Source organism: Conger conger, chromosome 7 (assembly GCF_963514075.1).
Source record: "Conger conger chromosome 7, fConCon1.1, whole genome shotgun sequence".
In the NCBI taxonomy this organism is placed as follows: domain Eukaryota; kingdom Metazoa; phylum Chordata; class Actinopteri; order Anguilliformes; family Congridae; genus Conger; species Conger conger.
Window position 1 is genome coordinate 6,043,686 of NC_083766.1, and position 16,856 is coordinate 6,060,541.

General features: G+C 42.6%; 1 protein-coding gene across 2 annotated transcripts in view; it reads left to right on the forward strand.

The window, feature by feature from the left end:
* Positions 1–14,237, forward strand: part of LOC133132276 (glutamate receptor 4) — a 78,587-nt gene extending 64,350 nt beyond the window's left edge. Inside the window, exons 12-16 of one of the 2 annotated variants that reach the window (XM_061247614.1) lie at positions 3,172–3,370; positions 5,480–5,727; positions 7,790–7,904; positions 10,104–10,241; positions 12,213–14,237. In XM_061247614.1, coding sequence (XP_061103598.1) covers positions 3,172–3,370; positions 5,480–5,727; positions 7,790–7,904; positions 10,104–10,241; positions 12,213–12,377 — 865 coding nt within the window. In that variant the 3' untranslated portion in view covers positions 12,378–14,237. Of the gene's footprint in view, positions 1–3,171; positions 3,371–5,479; positions 5,728–7,789; positions 7,905–8,589; positions 8,705–10,103; positions 10,242–12,212 lie in introns of both variants that reach the window. The other variant, XM_061247615.1, reaches the window with a different exon arrangement.
* The last annotated feature ends 2,619 nt before the right edge of the window (positions 14,238–16,856 follow it).

Genomic DNA, 16,856 nt, shown 5'->3' on the forward strand with positions numbered 1-16,856 from the left:
TGGAGTGTGCTTGTCCTCCCCTGTGTCTGCGTGAGTCTCCTCCCGCAGTTCAAAGATGCAGGTTGTTTTCCTCTGAGAGTCAAAATTGTTGTACGTTTGTGTCGAGTCTGCTGGGATTGGCTCCAGCCATGCAACCCTGACCAGGTTGTAATTGATTTAGAAAATAGATGGATGGATGGACAATGCAACACATATACAGTACATATGGCAATGTACACATAAAGCGGGTATTATACCGACCAACAGACTGTGTGTGGATATTATCTGTCCTCCAACAAACTTTCATGTCAGATTGGACTGTTAACTGTTTATAGACGGCTCAATTCACCACTACTGTTCTTATATGCATTACAGAATTTTACATGACATAAACTGACCGATACCAATACAAAATTTAAAGATTTAAATATTGGCCTAAACGAGATCGTACTGCATACATCACTCCGCCTTACAAATACCTTTGGGACAGGGATTGCAAAATTATACCGTTTTATAGCATGAATAGATTTCTGACAAGCATCAAAGTCAGGGGGTGACATTGAAGCAGGTATCACCTTGTAAGCCACATTAGCAGAAAGCGTGTGATTGTTTATTCCCTCTTTAAAACAGAGGTCATAAGTTAATCTGTCAATTTGTGTTATACCACACATTTGAGCTATCGACGGTCTAGCTGCCAGCCCGTCTCTTCCAACAAGGCCATAATCAAATGTGTTTTGCTTTCATAAGGGACAGTGATTAGCAGCTCCCTGCAGGAGCTGATCCCCTGTCTGAGACATGCCCTTCCTGCCTGTGACTGTTCTCATGCATTATTGATAAAGAAAAGAAATGCAATCAGAATGCAGCTGTTTCATGGGCGACAGGAGCGTCACTCATTTACCTCACTGTTTATTTTTAACCGCATGTGGCACCAGGCATTTCCATTTCTCGGCCTTCTGGCTAATGCTAGCGTGAAAAATAATGAAGACTAAAGGTGGTGTTTGGAGCAGGGGCCTTTTAAGTGTCAGTATGAATGACAAAATACATATCGAGAGGTTCATGATGTCTTATGGGGATATAGGGTGGTCATATAAACAATACGAGCCTGAATGTAACAGCTAAGAGCACACTTTAAGCAGGCAGCATTAGGGTTGCATGCTAGTTTTCAAAGCCTGTGCAATCATTATTAATTATTATTATCCTCTGGTTAAAATATTTTGTGTATTTCATGCCAGCCTTGATATTATTAATAATGTCATACGTATGTGTAACAGGCTGTTCAAATATTTTGTTTTGCATCAGCAATGTGCTACAGAAATATTATTCCATAAAGATTCTGCAATTCCGCAACAGAATAGACAGAAGCCTTAAACACAGCTGTGTTGTTTTACCTAGTACATTTTGATACAGAAATGTTGTTCCTTAAATCTGCTTTTAGACATAAAGAAAAATGTGTCAGATGTTTTTGTGTCGTTGATAAAAACTGTAACGTTATAATCTTGTCACATTTAGTTGTTTCTCTAAACTGAATTCTGACATAGCAGGTATAGCAATATACCAGAATTGTGGTGTGTATATATCCTGTGCAGTGCGTAAGTATTTGAGTAGTAACACAATCTCTGTTGTTTTGACTGTATACGCACATTGGATTTGAAATGAGACAGTGAATAGGTTAAAGTCTACTTCCCAAAGGGATGGAATTCCTACGCAGATCACCCTATACGGATGTAAATACCTTCAAATTAAACTTAACTGTCAGCACTTTAACCTTATATTCATTGTTTTATTTTAAATACAATGTGCTAGTTTGCTTTGTGTCAGCCGTAATGTACATATGCCCATACACATTTATTAGTTTAGTATCATTTGAAGACATCTTACTCGATAATAAAATGTTACCGCAGTACTCTGTGGAGACCCAGACTGACTCCCATTTGGTGTGCACCTGCTTTTACACAAACACAAAGCCACTGAAATAAATGAACACTAGTCAAGAGACGGTAGCAAATGCAGGGGAACTGTCTCTATGATGTGACAAACCAAATGGAAACTCATCGCAAATATCAGCCATGTTGACAGACTGGCTGTGATGTCACATCTGTGTCACCGTCGCTGCGTCTTGCTCAGGATCGTAAAATCTTACGTGTGAAGCGCACAGTGCTTCGGTCAGTGCGACTACTGCCACACACGCTCACAGACACATTACGCCTTTTAGTCCTCCCCCAGCCGTGGGGCGGGAGGGGGGGGGGGGGGGGGAGTGGGCGGTGGGGCAATTAGCAGGAATTTAATTCCCTGTTAAAACGCTTCATTCCCAGCTCACTTGAACCGAGAAGAGGAGGGAGTGAGCGCTCGCTGTTTTGTTACTGTGTTTGTCATTATGCGTGTATTGCTTTACAGAGGCTTCTATTGTCCCTATCTCTCACGCAGTGCGCATGACGTATGAATACATGGCACCGAACAGAAGCAGACGAACACGTGGGCTTAAATCAAACGTGTCGTTGCACTCCTGGGTTTTTTTTGTTTTTCTTGCTGCGCGCAGAAGTGCTTAAATAGCTTTACTCGCCGGTTTGATGTTTCTACACACCCGTCATGTTTTTTTTGGTTTTTTTTTTGGCAGCAAGGATCTTTCTTCTCTTATTTCCTTTGGCTTAGTCGGGAGCTGTCACAGTCTCATTACGGAAACAGAAAAGAACAGCCCCGCTTTAAAGCAAAGGCTTCGAATCTCAAGGCTCGAGAGCGTTTCATCTCTCCAGGTAGACAGGAAGGGTTTCCGCCTTTGTTTTCTTGCGGTTTTTCTCATCTTTAGATAAAGGTGAGGACAGAATCCGCTCTTGTTTTATATCATAGCTTCAGGGCTCCACCTTGTGGCATTTATAAAAAGCTCCAAGCCCTTTGCCTTCATATCTCCAGGCCAGGGGTGCCCAGTCTCATCCAGAAAGGGGCCCTTTTTTATTTTAGCTCAGCACTGTGACATCTGATTCAACTAATCATGGTCTTCAGTCAATACCTTGATGCGGAGAATCAGGTGTATTTGTGCTAGACTAAAACAAGAACCTGCACAGTTACGTTGGCCCTGTTTCTATTGAATTTGGCACCCCTGACCTAAAAAAATATTATCTGATGGATTTATCCACTGAGTTATTGTTTATCAGCCCCATTATTGATGTGACTGAGTCCTTTCCCGCTTGCCTGTAGGTCTCTGTCTGGGCGTATCGTTGGAGGGGTATGGTGGTTCTTCACACTTATCATCATTTCCTCTTATACGGCCAACCTGGCAGCCTTCCTCACTGTGGAGAGGATGGTTTCCCCCATTGAAAGTGCTGAGGACCTGGCCAAGCAGACCGATATAGCTTATGGGACGCTGGATTCCGGATCTACAAAAGAGTTCTTTAGGGTAAGTGCTGGACTGTGGTCGTAAGCACCGATAAAAAGAGCCACCAGTTTGTCTCCACAATGTGACAATGTGCTGGGAATTGAACTTGAATTTTTTTTTTTTTTTTTTTTTTTTTTAGTTTATCACCCAAATTGGTAGCCAGTAATACCCTATCTATTCGAATTGCCCGTGTTTTAGCTAGAGAGCCAATTACGCCACTCCATGTGAGCCGGAATCGAACTCCGGTCCTTGGTGTGCAACTGCAACAAACTGATGCCTGCATCAAGGTCTGTTACTTTAGCCGTGTGCCACCCTGGCTCAGCGTGAACTTGAATTTCAATGGTTATCCTCAAGAGCTCACGACAGGCACTCCAACCGCACAGCTAATTGACTATTCATGCAATGGTGTTTCTAATTCAGACAGTTATAGACAATTATTTGATCTAATATGGGGGGGAGTCAGAAGGAGAGGGAACATGGATGGAAGTTTAAATGCTATGAAAAGCTGGTCCTTCAGCCAGTTGTCCTTACTACTGGTCCTGGAGAGCCACAGGGACCGCTGGATTTTGTTGTAACTCAGCACTTGAATAGCACTGTTGATTAAAGCAGTATGATTATAAAGGTAACTCAGGTCAGGATTTGCTTGGGTCTGGATTCATCACAGAACTTAAGAAACAAAAACAAAAAAAACAGCACTCTGTGGCTCACCATGACCAGGATTGATTGTTTGATTCAGTAATCAAGCTGAATTTAACACTTCTTAACATCGCTGTCAATTATCGTCTGCGCTTAATTAGTGCCAATTACTTTATCAACTTAGACTACTGAGGTGGTGCAAATGGGATAATTGTTTGAGAAGGGCCCTGTGACCCTGGCCAGGAATAAGTGGCATGGATTATGGCTGAATGGATGTTTGAGGGGCTTGACAAATAGGCTCGTGACCTCCAGCTGGCAAGGAACCGAAGCGCCATGTAAAACGAGAGATGAGCAGGTGGCCCTACCTATAAGAAACCAAAGATTCAATAGTCTGTTGTTTGTAGCTGAAAGTATATGTAACTTTCAGAACGACAGCAGCATTTCTTTTTTTTTGTTTATGATATTTTTCCATTTTGGTCGCCAATTGTACCAAATCTATTTCCATTGCTGATGTTAGCCAGGGATACCCTGCCTAAGACCCTGTCACTCAGCGGCCCGGACGATCTAGCGATCTAGAGAACGATAAGCCTCCTCCAAGCGGCATCGTCTCAGCCCCCGTGACCGGGGCGATCCTACTGACCCTGCTGTGTCACGCTGCTCCACGTGAGCCGGCCAGACTCGGCTCCAACCCCGGTCCTCTGCGTTGCAACCGCATCGGTCCGGTGCCTGCGTCAAGGTCCGACGCCACTGCGGCTCCAAAAGCAGTGTTTCTTTAAGCCGGATTAAGTGAAACGTGATTAGTGTGAGTCTGTGTGTTGAGGGGGGGGGGGGCACACAGTCAGCAAGGGAAATATATTTCAGTGTTTGTACTTCTTTTTAATTTTGTTTTCTTTTGTACTGTTAGACGAAGTACGCCGCAGCCTCCAGAGTCAGGATAAGAGCTGGCTTGCGTAGTTCCCTGGGGGTGCTTGGTGTTTTACACAGTGAATTAATCTTTTCCTTCCTTAGAAGCGGCACCATGTGGTTGCAGAGATTGTGGGTTTGATCTACTCTGGGTAGCTATACATTCAGTGATTAATAAGGCACTTGGATACATTATTGAGCTCAGCCACAAACAGACTAGGCATTGGGATGCTCTGACAAAATATTGGGGAAAAGAATAATTATTAATATCCAAAGAAAACCCACTGCAGCCCATGTTTGTTAGAACTAAATTAGGTTTCCTTTCATTAAGGATGCAAAATAATAACCATTCTTATTTTCTATCACAAGAATCCTTAGGCATTTGCTTGGTCAAAAAGAGTAGACTTTTGAAAGTTAGGACTCTCTTGAAACAATGTATTTTAATACATGCTGAAAAAATATACAAATTATACAAACTATTACTGCTGTATTACGATACTAAAATATGATTGTCATTAGATTTTCCCCAAGGTCATACATGTTGACAATGCGGTATACTCCATTTCCGTCTGCTTCTCCCCGCCCTCGCAGAGATCAAAGATCGCGGTTTACGAAAAGATGTGGGGCTACATGAAATCGGCCGAGCCCACGGTGTTCACCAAGACCACGGCGGAGGGCGTGGCGCGAGTGCGCAAGTCCAAGGGGAAGTACGCCTTCCTGCTGGAGTCCACCATGAACGAGTACACGGAGCAGAGGAAGCCCTGCGACACCATGAAGGTCGGAGGCAACCTGGACTCCAAGGGCTACGGCGTGGCCACGCCCAAGGGCTCACAGTTAAGGTGGGTGGAATAGCATAACAATATGCCATGTGTTGTTATCTTACTCCACCCTCCCTGATGTGCCTGCCTTCTCCCCCTCTCTGCCAGTCACTGTACATGTGTTTTGTGTAGAGATACATGTGCGCCTATGGAATGTGGTATGTGCCTCCTTTCTATTTTGACATTTACAGAACTTCACGCAGGTAACTATGTGTTCGTATTGAGCGGGTATCTGCTCACGTTGAAAGTTGAAAGTGTACGTGCTTTAATTTTTTTGTGTTTGGTTTGGGGGGTTTTTTTCTGTATTGACTATAACTATCTGACTAGCCGTGTAAATGTCCGGCGTAGTCTGTCGTTGACGGACTCTTTCCTTGTTTTACGCCACGAGATGGAATTTACTCATCTGCAGGAGAGCCAGGTTACAGAGAACATACAGGGAAATAGATCATTGAGAAGGAGTGTAGAATATACAAATGTGTCTGTGTATTCGTGGGTGCAGCTAAAATGGAGACCCTTAGCTTTTCTTTGCACTAAAAATTAATTATCAGTCATCTCTCTCTCTCTCTCTCTCTCTCTATCTCTCTCACTCTCTTTTCTAGTTTCCAGAGGACTGTGATACATGAAGGAATATTAATGAGTGTGACTCCTGTTTGTAAATCCCTCTGAAGTCTCTCTGTAGAAAGAGCGGGGCCCTGCAGATCTCACTGGCACAGCATTTCAGTCCAATATTTCTGCCCCAAAAAAGCCACTGACAGAGGACAATAGTTCTGTCCGTCTATCGTTTATGGAATTATAGTTTTCTGTCAATCATTTTGCCTAGTCAGACATTTTTTCAGAGCGCTGAAGTGGCCAAGAGTGTGGCGTCAGACTATGGCTGTTCATTTACACAACGACAAAAGCAGTTGAACTGAAGCGAATATGACAATGATTTTTTTTTTTCTTTCTGTTTTTAAATTTTTTTCAGTTTGAGATGCTGCCTTATTTTCTTGTTTTCTTTTGTTGTGATCATTTTTGATGTTGCAAAATGAATTTCATTGGGTGCTTTTCACTCTGTGCAACCCTCTCTTGAATCCAGACTATAAAGTGCTTAGGAATGATAGATATAACAGGTATCAGTGACCCAGCAACCCTGACCCTTTCCATGTGCCTTTCCATATTACATGTTCATTCCATGTTCACGTGTGAACAGCTGACAAGCCTCGTGTGAAACACTGAACCTGAACATCTAATATTCTGTGTACTTACTTTAGGCACACTGTGTGTTCCCAAAGTAAATTTTCACTGAATTACGATCGACACGGCCACAGGGTGCAGACATACTGCAGGCAGATAAATCAACGACAGGTTAGTTCATGCACCAGTGCCGGAACAATTGAGTCAAGGCTCGGAGTAACTGCTGTGTAATGTCGCAGTTCCGCACCACAGAATTTCGGTTAAGCACCCCCTTGTCTGAAAGACACAGAAGTGAGAACATGCGGGTTGATAATTGCATATTTTACACTTTTTTTTAAATTTGTGATATATTTAGATTTGTAATGTATTTTGACATCTCTCTTTTTGTTCAGACTCGCAGGTATTCACGGCAGTTACCTTACAAACGGGCTTTGCTGGTTTTCATAGTTGTGAATTTAGTGGAAACGGACACGCACGTGTACCACACTCCGGTGAAAAGCGGGTTCATTCTAGCGTGGGTGGTGGGTCACTGCGACACTGTTCTCTCAGACTCAATCTAACGTTTACTCAGACAGATATAGACGTAGATATTCTACCAGCTCTGAGTCATAACAAGCCTGCACGGAGAGCACACACATTTGTACACAGATTTGCATCCTTGTTCTGGTTACAAGATAGTTGTCAAAACGTCTGTACTGGTAAAGACATTTAAGTATAGAGACTACAGCAGAGATTGTCCTTTGTGTTGTTTTGAAATAAGCCAGCAAGAGAGTAAAAAAAACAACAAAAAAAAACAGAGGGAGAATCAGAGTGTGAGGCACACCAGTAGAGCTATCCACCCCTGTTCCTTTGCTTTGTTCTTCCGATTTGGATGTTCGTATTCTGACAAATATGTTTTATCGTTTTCAAGAAGTGCTGTTAACCTCGCAGTTTTAAAACTGAACGAACAAGGCCTGTTGGACAAATTGAAAAACAAATGGTGGTACGACAAAGGAGAGTGTGGCAGCGGAGGCGGTGGTGAGAAGGTTAGCCACTCTGTCACCAAATGCGGGTAACAGTAACCACGGTAACCAGCACATCTGCCACGACGACACTCGGCACCTCGCCCACCACGGGCACGTGGCCCCCGGACAAAAAAACGCCAAAACGAATCAATGCGCTGAAACAAGAGGAGAGCAATTACTGTCAAAACAGAAATATTCGCCTGCGCGGTGCTACAGGGTGCGTGCGTTCACCTGCACATCCTGAGAGTAGGGGATCGTGGACAGACAATGGCCAGCGGTGTTAAACGATCAGCTATTATTACTGTTATTTCTAAATCTTTATTTATCTTTTCATGTCTCGTTAAAATACATTCAGTACTTTAGGCTATTTTTAAAATGGTATGAAAAACAAGCCAAACAAATGGAAAGGTCTCACTAAGAGCAACTGGATGTGCTTGTTTGCCAATAATTCTGCATTCACAGTAATCGCCTCCCTTTTTCGTTTATGAAATGTCGTGGCAGCATGTGCCTGTTACCTTAAGTGATGGAGCAGGTCCCACTCACATGTCTGCAGCTCCAAACCCCAGCCCGAGGGCACGCAGACATGTACCCACAGTGGGGCCTCCGCTCCGTCACTTTCCAGTACACTTGCCATGTTAGCGTTAAATGAATAACATAAAATAACATGATATATGATGTTATTTATGTTATTTTCCACGTGGTGAAGAACGCCCGTAAACCTTGCCGTATTGAAACTGAGTGAATCAGGCGTCTTAGACAAGCTGAAAAACAAATGGTGGTACGATAAGGGGGAGTGTGGACCCAAGGACTCGGGAAGTAAGGTCAGTTTTCAGAGCTCACTGCTGCACACACCCAGACACAACCCCACGGGAAGCGTAGGCCGCCGTGCGCACGCCAACTCTTGGGGGGCGACTGTTGCCGGCCCCGTTGCCGGGCGGCAGTCGCCAGTAAGGTTGCCGTGTGCATCGTGGCATTTAGACTGGATGCAGTTTGTGTGTGAACATGAGTGAGCGAGAGAGAGAGAGCGAGAGAGATAGAGTGAGAGAGATAATACAGTATCATCAGTTATGCATGAACACTTTTAAGTACAAGTACGCATATACAGTCACAGAGCACTTTATTAGGTTGACCTGTACACCAGCTTGTAAATGCAAATATTTAATCAGCCAAACATGTGGCAGCGATTAAATGCATAAAAGCATGCAGACATAGTCAAGAGGTTCAGCTATTTTTCAGACCAAATGTCAGAATGGGGAAGAAATGTGATTTAAGTGACTTTGACCGTGGAATGGGTGTTGGTGCCAGACAGGGTGGTTTGAATATCTCACAAACTGCTGATCTCCTGGGATTGTCACAGACAAAAACAAAAAAACATCCAGTGAGCAGCAGTTCTGCAGGCAAAAACTCTTTGTTAATGAGAGAGGTCGGCGGAGAAGGGCGAGTCAAAGCTGACAGGAAGGTGACAGTAACGCAAATGAAACCTAATAAAGTGCTCACTGAGTGTATATGTAAGCATTTGCATAATATATGGATATACTGTTTATAAGGATAGCGCAGTCATCACTGCATTAGTGTGACTATTGTCTCTACAGAAGAAACTTACTGAAGTTGATATGCGTAGCACCACATGCTATTTATCAAAATAGGACTACCTGTCCCTACGATGTTTTAGTCCTTTTCAGCAATAGTAGATTTCATATAGAAGATCTGAAAATAACTCTAGCTTGCCTACATCGGACCAGCATGTAATAGTCCATATTTTAGTCTGAAATCCATAGATTGTTTGAAACGCTGTAAAGAAAGAAATGCAATGAAGAAAAATTGAGAAATTTAAAAAGCATAGTAAAAAATTATGAATTCCACACGTAGAAAGTGCAGGAGCTCACCATCATCAAAGCAATTTTGTAAAATTAGAAAACTAGTATAAACAATAGCAACACCACTACAACTCAAGTAGGCTGTTTTTAAATTGTGTTTGTGTGTGTCTGTCTGTGCAGTTACGTTTGGTTGTGTGTGTGACTGTGTGCGTGTGGTATGTCTGCGGTGTAGTTTGTTGTGTGTGTGTGTGTCTGTGTACAGTATGTAGTCTGTGCAGTTTAGTTGTGGTTGTGGTTGTGGCCCTGTGTGTGTGTGTGTGTGTGCGCGTGTGTGTGTGTGTGCTGAACTGCAGTTTCACCACTCCCAGCCCCTCTAACTGGCTGTCTCGGTGTGTTTTCCCAGGACAAGAGCTCTCAGGCTCTGAGCCTGAGCAACGTGGCCGGGGTATTCTACATCCTGGTGGGCGGGCTGGGTCTGGCTATGCTCGTGGCCCTCATTGAGTTCTGTTACAAGTCCAGAAATGAGGCCAAGAGAATGAAGGTGGAATCGACTGAACAAAACCTTACCCCCAGCCCCACTCCCAGTCCCTGCCCCAGCCCTGCACAGAGCACCCAGAATTTAGCCACATATAGAGAAGGTTACGACGTATACGGATCGGAGGGCATAAAAATCTAGTGGTAGGACTTAGGGTCTCCTATAGTAAGTGGGGTGGTGAAAGTTTCTCGTGACGCAAACCTGTGATGTAACCATGTGGCCAGTGGTACCAGCTTCTTATTTTTCATTTTTATTTTTCTAGATGTGTTGTCTTTTATTTAAATTGCTTCCCTTTGCAGCTGTCCGCGGCTGTCTAGCGATTGTAGATTTGGTTACGTCTTTTTGGCTGCAGATTATATGTGTACGCTATTGATTGTCATTCACAGGCACCTGCATTGCAATCTGTCTGTCCTCTAAAAAGGGCTACAAATTAGTATGTGGGGGTGGTGCAAGTGGGCTCTTCTTGGGCCTGAAGAAGAATTCTAAATTCTGAATGAGAATTCTGAATTAGAATTCTAAGACTTCTAAATTCAGACAAGTGGTCAAATGACCTTTTAGCGGTGCTCCCAAAAAGTCTGCTTCAGTTGATTTTCCTTTGGTCTTCTTTAACCCATAATCACTCATAATTTGGGAGGGAGGCAAAACAGGCTCTGTCAAGACAATGACAATTAAATATTGAATTTGACCTGGATGAGCCAGTGCTTGGCTAGACAGAAACCCTGCAGACATGGCAGCCGTGTAGGGTCTGGTTTCAGTAGGCAGCCGAAGGGGCTCAATGTTTTTCCTTAGACCATAAAAACGGAGCAGCTCTGTTGCTCCAGTAAGGAGTTGATTTTATCGTTCTTTTCAAAACTTAATTTTGAAAAGTAATTTAAGAAACTAAAGAAAGAAATAGCTGATAATGCAAGTTACACATCATGCAAATAATACATGTAAAAGTCTGTAATTATATGGATAGTGATACAATTTCTGTACTTTCGGCTCTGCACTCCAGCATATTGGATTTGAAATTAAAGTACAAAGAAACAATATGAGATTAAAGTGCAGACTGTCATCTTTAATTTAAGGGTATTTACATCCGTAGTGTGTGATCTGTGTAGGAATATACTAGTCTAATAATACTAATAATAGTCCCCCTCCGTTCTAGGGGACCAAAAGTGATTTGACAGAATCTCAGCTGTCCCTGATGAGACAGATGTATTTAATGTCTAAAAACTTAGATACTGAAACTTTCTCATACCTGCACTAAGGAAGCTATTGAATACACCTGACCAATCAGAAGTAACCGTGTCCAGTTACATTTGGTCCCCTAAAATGGGGGACTGTGTATAAAATGGGATGAAATTCCTACATGGATGTGAATGGAGTAGGCAGAGCACAGAGCCAAAAGAACGGAAACTGTACCGCCGTCCAACTACTTACGGACCTCACTGTATTTGCTGATTTGCATTGCATCCACATTATTCAAAATAGAAGAGTTAAGTTTTTTGTGCTATTTGAAATGCCAGATGGCTAGAGTGTGTGCTAGTGTACTACTCAAATTGAATAATTTATTAAGTAGTCTCTTGTGGGAAGTCACTCTGATACTCAGAACATTCTCAGTGCAGAACTTAAACTACATTTAAGTAATCATTATCCATGTCCTTGATATGCTTTAAACATCATTTCAGGAGAATATCACCACTTACACATAGGAGTACTGTTAGTTAACTCTGTTAATACATATTCTCATAATGTGAGACCATTTATTATTTGGAATTAAATATGTAGTCCCTAGGCCTGCTCAGATCAATTAGCTAGTAACGTGAAAATGCAGATATTACCAGTAACCTTAGAAATGCAGATGTCTCAAAGTGTGTTTGTCTTCAACCTGCTTTGGTGTTCATTGTTGTCATGGCCTGCCTCTGAGAAATCTTTAATGTGTGTAGTTCTGCGCGATTATGAGTGAACTTATGAGGTTTTTTATCTCCATTACAGCTCACCTTCACAGAAGCCATGCGGAACAAGGCCCGGCTGTCAATCACAGGCAGCGTGGGAGAGAACGGGCGTGTCCTGACCCCCGACTGCCCCAAAGCCGTCCACACGGGGCCCTCTCTCCGCCAGAGTTCAGGCCTGGCTCTGGTGTCCTCGGACTTACCGTGAAAACCAAAAATATCCTAGTGCCTTAAGAAAAACACAATATGGGGGAAAAAAAAAAAAAAAACCAAGAATGAAAACGACAACAAAATCAACAACATGCTGACTAAGCAAATCGGAACACGAAAACCGTTTACGAAGGGGAGACGTGAGAGCGAAACAACGACGTGAGGACGGACTGACGGGATTGCAGCGAAGACCAGGCAACATCAGACAGACAAAGACGCCTCCACTTTCAATCAATGGCCACGCGGAGGTGCCGGATATTGATGGCAGCGTTTTTACAGAGGCCGTGGTACGGCCGCCCTGGGGGGAGCTGCCGCTGTGCGGGGATCAGGGTCAGGCACTCAAGCTGTGATGGGAGCCAGGAGAAAAATGACCAGAAAACTGTTAACTTGAAAACAAACTGTGCTGTTCAGCGATCTTTGCCATTGACTTATTTCATAAAATTGGTCGACGGGCTTGTCAAACACTTGACCGTTGACCGCAAGGAACCTCAACAGAGTCAACAACCCACCGAATATCCATAACCAGCACGGGCAGCAGTCCCAATGTTGCTGGAGTCAAAGAATTATATTAATAAAATGACAAAAATAAAAATGATATTGTTGATTTAAAAAAAAAAAAAACTAATTACACAGTGTACTGTGATACAAAGTAAACGTGTAAATTCTGTTAAAAAGAAACAATAGAAATTATTTATAATGTGTTTTAAAGAGACAGGAGAAGAGTGTACAACATGCTTGCTTTTTAACAGGTGTAAATAGTGAACAGAACATATTTCTCTTTTGTAACCATCTTTCAGAAATAATTCATTGCAATAATGGATGTGAGGTGGCACCACCCACAGTAGGAACTGAATCATCATAGAAATCTATTTAAAATGAAAGATCATAAACATTGTTACATTTGCTGTGTCATCTGCCCTGTTGAAACCTTCCATGGACAGTTCCTATCTGAACTTACGCAGTGAATGTTAGCAGTGGTCTGAACCCAAACCATGCTGATCTAAATCACAGTCTGGATCTGACAGCAATCAGCCATCCCCAACACTCAACTTTAACACCCACTTTTCCAACCCGAAAACCAGCTGTGTTTCTGTGAACACGCAAGTTTGAGAGTAACAACAGTCCACTGTTTTGATGTTTGTAGATTGCGCATTTTAAGTTGACTGTATGTTTATATTAAAATGTAAGGTACTGGGGGAAAAGGAAAAAAATAAATAAAAGAAAGGTTTATTTTTTCATTAAAGCAGCTATAACTAGAGTTTGAGATTTAAATAATTTTTAATAAAAATCAAAAGTAGACACTGTTTGTAGTGTTGAGAGCCATGGCCAGAGCAAAGCTTGAGGCTTTGACCTAAGTTAAAACACTGTGGATTTCCTTTATGCCTTTATTATGGTCTGTTCATATACCTGCTCTTGGAATGTGGAGGGAATTAAAAGTGCTGTGGAAAAGTACAACCCAATAAGGAGAAAACACGGGGAATAATGTATCTAATATATTCTGTTGGACCTTTCCGGAGGTCCAAACACCAAGGCATCAAAAGGACAATCTGAACACTTCCCTGCTCTCTTTTGATTTGATTTTTTCCTTAACCTGCTTCAGCTTGTATTGTTGTCAAAAAAGTGCAATGTTTTTATTTTTGCAGGCCCCTCCAAACGCACAGACGATGGAAGATAGACAAGAGCTTTTCTTGAATTGTCTGGAAGTGTATGGCAACCTGGCCTACACAAAGGGTACAATTCTCGCACCAAGAATTGGTGTCTCAAGACGTCTGTAAAGCTAACCTGATTGGCTTCCTATTTTGGCTTTAATTGTACATCTTTATTTTGATCTTTTTTTTTTAGTAAAATATGAATTCCAGCATTGTGGTCTTTGTGTCTTCTTGCTCGTCTCCAGATAAAATACAAAAGGGCAACCTGAAACAGAAACAGTGGCAGTCGGGCTGAGTTTCGTCATTAAGTCCATTCCAAACCTACATGTATTAGACAATCTTCCAAGTATTTGACCTTATATAGGCAATGCTGCTCTGCAACTGGATGCAACGTTCCTCTCTGAGACCCTTGCTGTTTTGGGCCATCTGACGCTTGTAGAAGATTGATGATACTTATTAATTTAAAGGATATATGTTCGCTGACCCGGCGGCACGGATGGTGCAGTGGTTAGCACTGCCGCCTCACAGCAAGGAGGTCCTCGGTTCGAATCCCCGTCGGCCGGGGCCTCTCTGTGCGGAGTTTGCATGTTCTCCCCGTGTCTGCGTGGGTTTCCTCCGGGTACTCCGGTTTCCTCCCACAGTCCAAAGACATGCAGGTTAGGCTGATTGGAGAGTCTAAATTGCCCGTAGGTATGAGTGTGTGAATGAATGGTGTGTGTGTGCCCTGTGATGGACTGGCGACCTGTCCAGGGTGTATTCCTGCCTTTCGCCCAATGTATGCTGAGATAGGCTCCAGCCCCCCTGCGACCCTGTTCAGGATAAGCGGGTTAAAGATAATGGATGGATGGATGGATGTTCGCTGACATTATCAGATCCCTGATTAATCACAACTTATTTTGTGGATGGTGCCAGGGTTCTACGGAAAGAAAATGTAACAGTGGTGGTGCGCCACCGTGTAACGATTTGTTCAACCACTATCAGTAAGAGAAGTTTATTATAGCTCACCAGTTTCAAGCTTTTATTATTTTCATATGTGACCCTGGTAATGTTTCACAAGCTCTCATAAACATTTCAATGTTATGTCAATAACCTATCTAAAATGTTGTTTGTGTTTTCATATCTCATTTTTGCTGTGATGTCAGGTAAAGCCCGGCTACATTTCGTTTAAAAGTTAAAAGTTTGCTCGGCAACTAGGACGTAGACCGGTTACGTGTCGGGGTAAAACTGCACTATAAATTAGATTATTTTGCTTACTTGGATAGTTTGTAAAAATGACACAGCGATAGCGTTTGTCATAAGGAAGTTCGCAAGTGAATCCTGAAACGGATTTACGCTTTTGTTTCATAGCTGATGTGTGTGTACTGATTATGGGTTAAGATCACATTATTGACATTATTTACATCACAGCTACATTATCAGTTAAAATGCCATGCTGCGTTTGACATGTTATTTAATGAAATAGACGACTCAGTTGCAAACTGTCACTTTTGGCATAAGACACAGGTTCTCGTGCTACCCAAACACATTTCATGTCAAATGTGCCATTTGTTCAGCATGGTGAACAGAGATTTAAAGCTAGATATCACGGTCAGGGCTGTAGGCTGTATTTTAACAAAAGCAACACAGGTCTTCCAATATTTACACCTTGCTCCATAATTCATTGATTAGTGACGCATGTTTGTGTTATTTTGGTTCTGTACTCTAGCATTTTGTTTGAAAGGATACTATGAGGTTGAAGTGCAGACTACCATCTTTAATTTAAGGGTATTGTCATCCATATCGGATGAACCGTACAGAAATGACAGCACCTTTTGTACAAGGTACTACGGTGTATTTGTTGAATTGGCTTCACAGATGTGTCTCGTTTGTGTCGATAGTGAACGCAGGAGGGCGCTGTTGGTGTCTAGTCTTCACTCTCGACTTTGCAATTGTCTTTGGAGATTGTTGTTGCGGTGTGACAACACAAGGAAGACCGCAGTATCGATGCACATTAAGGCCGGGAAATGAAATTCAATCAATCAGAAACATTGCAAAGTTTGGTTCATTATTATTAACAAGAAACAAGAAAAAAAAACTACTTTTTTGTCAAAAGACCCAGTAGACCAAAGAAGACCACTGTAGTGGATGACCGAAGAATAATCTCTATGGTGAAGAAAACCCCCCTGACAACGATTTACAAAGTTTACCATACGTAGACTACACCAGCAGGACTACAGAGGGTATACTACAAGATGCAAACCACTGATAAGCCTGAAGAACAGAAAGGCTCAGAATCAGTTTGCTAGGGCAGCCTGTAGCGTAGTGGTTAAATGACTGGGACAGGCAAGGTTGGTGGTTTGAATCCCAGTGTAGCCACAATAAGATCCGCACAGCTGTTGGGCCCTGGAGCAAGGCCCTTAACCCTGTATTGCTCCAGGGGAGGATTGTCTCCTGCTTAGTCTAATCAACTGTATGTCGCTCTGGATAAGAGCGTCTGCCAAATGCCAATGATGATGATGCAATGTAAAAAGCACCTGAAAAAGCTCCAAGAGTTCTGGAACAGTCTTGTGGACAGATGAGACAAAGATTAACATATTAATATTAATGTTAATAAATGTATCAGCGTGGAGACAAAAAGGGAATGGCCATGATCCAAAGCACACCACCCCAGCCGTGAAACATGGTGGAGGGGGTGTTATGGCTCTTGGGCATGTATGGCTGCCAGTGGATACCCAGCGTCTGGTGATGTCTATAACTTCAAGCTGTCATTGCATGCAAAGGATATGCAACCAAACATAAAAAAATATTACTTTATTCTACTTTGTTAAACAGGCCAATATTTTTTTTAT